General features: G+C 37.2%; 1 protein-coding gene across 1 annotated transcript; it reads right to left on the reverse strand.

The window, feature by feature from the left end:
- Positions 1 to 1172: 1172 nt before the first annotated feature.
- Positions 1173 to 2646, reverse strand: LOC118749909 (glutamate receptor 4-like). The gene is made up of 3 exons (XM_036484676.1): positions 2631 to 2646; positions 2071 to 2327; positions 1173 to 2009 (listed from the first exon to the last, which is right to left on the reverse strand). Exons 1-3 carry the CDS (start codon positions 2644 to 2646, stop codon positions 1761 to 1763), a joined length of 522 nt encoding a protein of 173 aa, XP_036340569.1. The 3' UTR covers positions 1173 to 1760.
- Positions 2647 to 3562: the final 916 nt, after the last annotated feature.

The following is a 3562-nucleotide window of genomic DNA, read 5'->3' on the forward strand; positions in this document are numbered from 1 at the left end:
CGTCTTCCAAGCAGAGATAAACGCCATAATGGGTTCGGCTCGGTGGCTCATAACCTCCACCCCTCCAGGACAGCCTATCGCTATCTATTCTGACAGCCAGGCTGCTATCAAATCTCTCGAATCTTACGGAACAACGTCCAAAGTAGCCATAGAATGCAGGAAAACTCTCAACGTGCTGGCATCAAAATGCTCCTTGACTATTGTATGGGTCTCTTGACATAGGGGCATTCCTGGAATCTGCCTAGCCGACGAGCTGGCAAGGAGTAGGACGCAAATATCTGAAGTCAGTTCTGCTCAGAATGCGGGCATACCTCTAACCTCCTGCAAACACAGACCAAACCCATCGAGGAGGTAAACACCAGGTGGGCTGTGGAAACCTACTAGTGTACTACCAGGAAAATTTGGCCAAAGGTTGAAGTAAAGCGATCCACAGCTCTTACTCGGCTGGGCTGCTCCTCTCACAGATTAGTAGTCGCTGTAATCACCGGACACTGCATGATGGGCACGCACGGTAAAATGTTAGGATAACCCACCAACGATTTTTGTCACAGCAACAAGGAAGAGGAGGAGGAGGAGACCATCGAACAATATCTCTGCCATTGTCCCGCCCTGGCCAGCACGCGCAACCAACTCTTCACCAACTACTTTCTGGATTGTTTAGCCGACTTGAACTCGGCGAGCGTCCTCGACTTTTTGTGATATATAAAACGCACTCGGTGGCTCAATATCTAAGGGAGGGTAAGAAACAAAAATTTCTTCGGCCAGTAGTATCACAACGGGCTTTTCCATCCTACGTGTGCTCCGTGCTCTGCGGGGCGCAGCCACCCTAACCTAACCTGAACTATAAATAATATTTTAATTATTTTACATATATTTTAAACAAATACTCTCTTCTAACAATCCATTTGGAGTACGGCCCGTGTTGCCATATGGCAACCTCTGCTATCAGACGAACTATAATACTCCCAAAGTTTTAGTCACATGTTTTCCTTTACTTTATAGTTACTTTTACCCTGTATATAGAAATAAAAACAAAAAAATTAGAAAAATAAATTAATCTGGGAAAACTTGGGTTAGGAAATTTTGAAAATTGAAATGAAGTTATTTAACATTTTATTCATTTATTTACAATTTATTTTATTAACCAAAAATAGATACATAATGCAGGAAAATTTAAGTGTTTTCAAAACTATGGAAAATTTCAATCCTTGTAGTTTTAAATTGAATCTTAATTTCGTTCAAAAGCTCCGTGTGTGTTTATTAAAGCAATATTTATGCAAAAATACGACTGAATTTCTTATTTACAATGTTTGTCGAATGAAATATGGAATTATCTTAGCAAATCATTCAGAATTTCGATTATGCTATTATCTTTTTTGCGAATCTTTCTATAGTCCTTTCAGTGTCACTTTTATTATCTATCTATCTTATCTTATCTAAGGATTGAAACACTTGGTTCTGTAGTCGCTTGAAGTGCGACCTGAATGCAGATAATATTGTTAATCAATTATTGCAGAATTTTACGTTGGCGAAAATATTAACATGGTCTCTTGATAATTACAAATAATCTTGTACAAGTCTAAAAAAAGAATTGTGATTGAAAATTTCTTTTGATCTTAACTTTTTACAACTTTTACAAACTTCTTACAACTTTTTACAAAATTAGTTTTCAAATGTCTCGTTTGAGCTAAGTTATTTTATTCGAAATCTTACTTTCTTTAGTCCTGAAGGGGGCGATCGCACCCGATAACCGCACTTTTTTATACCTTAGCTTCATTAACAATTGAACCATTCCTTTTTCCTTTGATTGCTGCCATATGACGCAAATCTTCCGACATAGCACAGGATTCATGTGACTTCTTTTTTCTTAATGACTTTATTGTTTGGTTTGACGAGCGGCGTGATGAGGCTGAAAGACTGGCTGTGGGGGTGCAACTAACAGGTTTTCTGTTATTCCAAATTCGCAGAACAAAACGCATTTCATTCACAAATACCTCCTTGAAGCGCAGCTAAAATGATAAAATTCACAACTTTATGTGTAATGCTTTTGTAATTTCAAACCTTCCGAACCTTTTCCTCACAAGCTCTTTCATGAGTGTGCACCAAACACTCGCAGATTCCGAAACAAAATGCAGTGAATAGTCCAAGGAAAAGAGTATAAAATATGCCGCGGACTTCCTGGAATCCCAAGTCTGCGTTATCTCCAGCCCCTTTGTTATTGCAAGTCAAGGTCTTATTCTTCCACCATCTATTTTTTAGTTCAAACAACCTTCCTGTTTCACTAAGCTTTAAGATATTTACACTTAAGTTATAGCGATATTCGGCACCTATAAGTTAAAAGCAAAATATTTATTTCTTATAAAAAATGCAAATATGTATATGTATAAAATATGTATATGTATGTACGTATCACTATTATAGCTCTGATCCAATACTTTTCGTGTAAAATCCTGTAAAAATATCAAACAACAAAATTACTCTCTGAAGTACGTTAGAAGAAAAAGTACGGGAACAAAAAAAGCCTTTTTCCTGTAAAAACGTCAACCAGTGATCGCTTGACCATTTTCATGATTTTACCAGAAGAAAAAGTCCGAGTAAAATCTTGCAACTTCACTCTCTACACAACCCACCGAAAATCGCTCTCATTTACAGGTTTTTGGAGGAATTTGGAGTACGGGATCATTTTTCTTGTAACTTCCTACAAGTTCGTGTAAAAACCTGTAAGTTCATGGAGTACTGGATCAGAGCTTAATTTAGTTACGCGCCTATAACATTTTTGCTTTTTTGTCTCGCCAGAGATATAAAAGGCCCTACACACGCATTGATTTATCGGCCAACCAGTTGACCAACTTAACGAAATTCCCTACAAATGCACCAACCGGTTGGACTAACGTTCGCCTGTGAGGCGGAAGGAATTCGGTTTTCTCGCGATATTTCAGGAACGCTTTTTATGATCAAAGTAAGCGTTCACGCCAACTAAGTTTAGCGTTGTACGAGGTTGTTAGCAGACGCACATTGTACAGTGGCCTTACGCGGCTGAGTTCCACGCCCCCCTTGACGCCTGACAGACGAATGTTAGTAGTAAAGGTAATTTTGTTTGCTGTACTTATTTCAGTTTTTAACATGTTTGTTGGCTATTTTCGGTTTTGAACTTAATATTTTGTTCACTTTTCGAGAGGGGTACCTATGAAGGACAAGTTTTTAAATGGTTGGAAGAAATATCCTTGAATAGAAGCGATAGTGGGGACAATTTGGAAGAAGATTTCAGTGAATGGGCCTTATGAATAAAAAACTAAGCAGTTGCTTTTTCTTGAGATTTCAAACCTTTTGCTTGATTTATTCAAATAAATTTACGTAAAAGGTCTGAAATTTTAAGAAAAATCAATTGCTTAGTTTTATTCATAAGGCTCAATGTGATACAAAATTCGATTTCATTTGTAGGTACAAGTCACAATAGAAAAGATAAACAATGAATTCCTTTTAAGTGTGAAAGTAAATACGAATACCTTTAAGATAATTTATGGAATGTTGGAGTTCGTTCGTTTTAAAATATTTTATTTTA

Source organism: Rhagoletis pomonella, unplaced genomic scaffold, assembly GCF_013731165.1.
Source record: "Rhagoletis pomonella isolate Grant_MI unplaced genomic scaffold, Rhpom_1.0 Rhpom_scaffold_00085, whole genome shotgun sequence".
NCBI classification, from domain to species: domain Eukaryota; kingdom Metazoa; phylum Arthropoda; class Insecta; order Diptera; family Tephritidae; genus Rhagoletis; species Rhagoletis pomonella.

What these genes read in the sequence shown, in the direction of transcription:
- LOC118749909 (XM_036484676.1), bottom strand. An exon ending in AAAGAGCTTGTGAGGAAAAG is followed by an intron (nt 2,010 to 2,070) that starts GTTCGGAAGGTT and finishes TTATCATTTTAG; the next exon opens with CTGCGCTTCAAGGAGGTATT.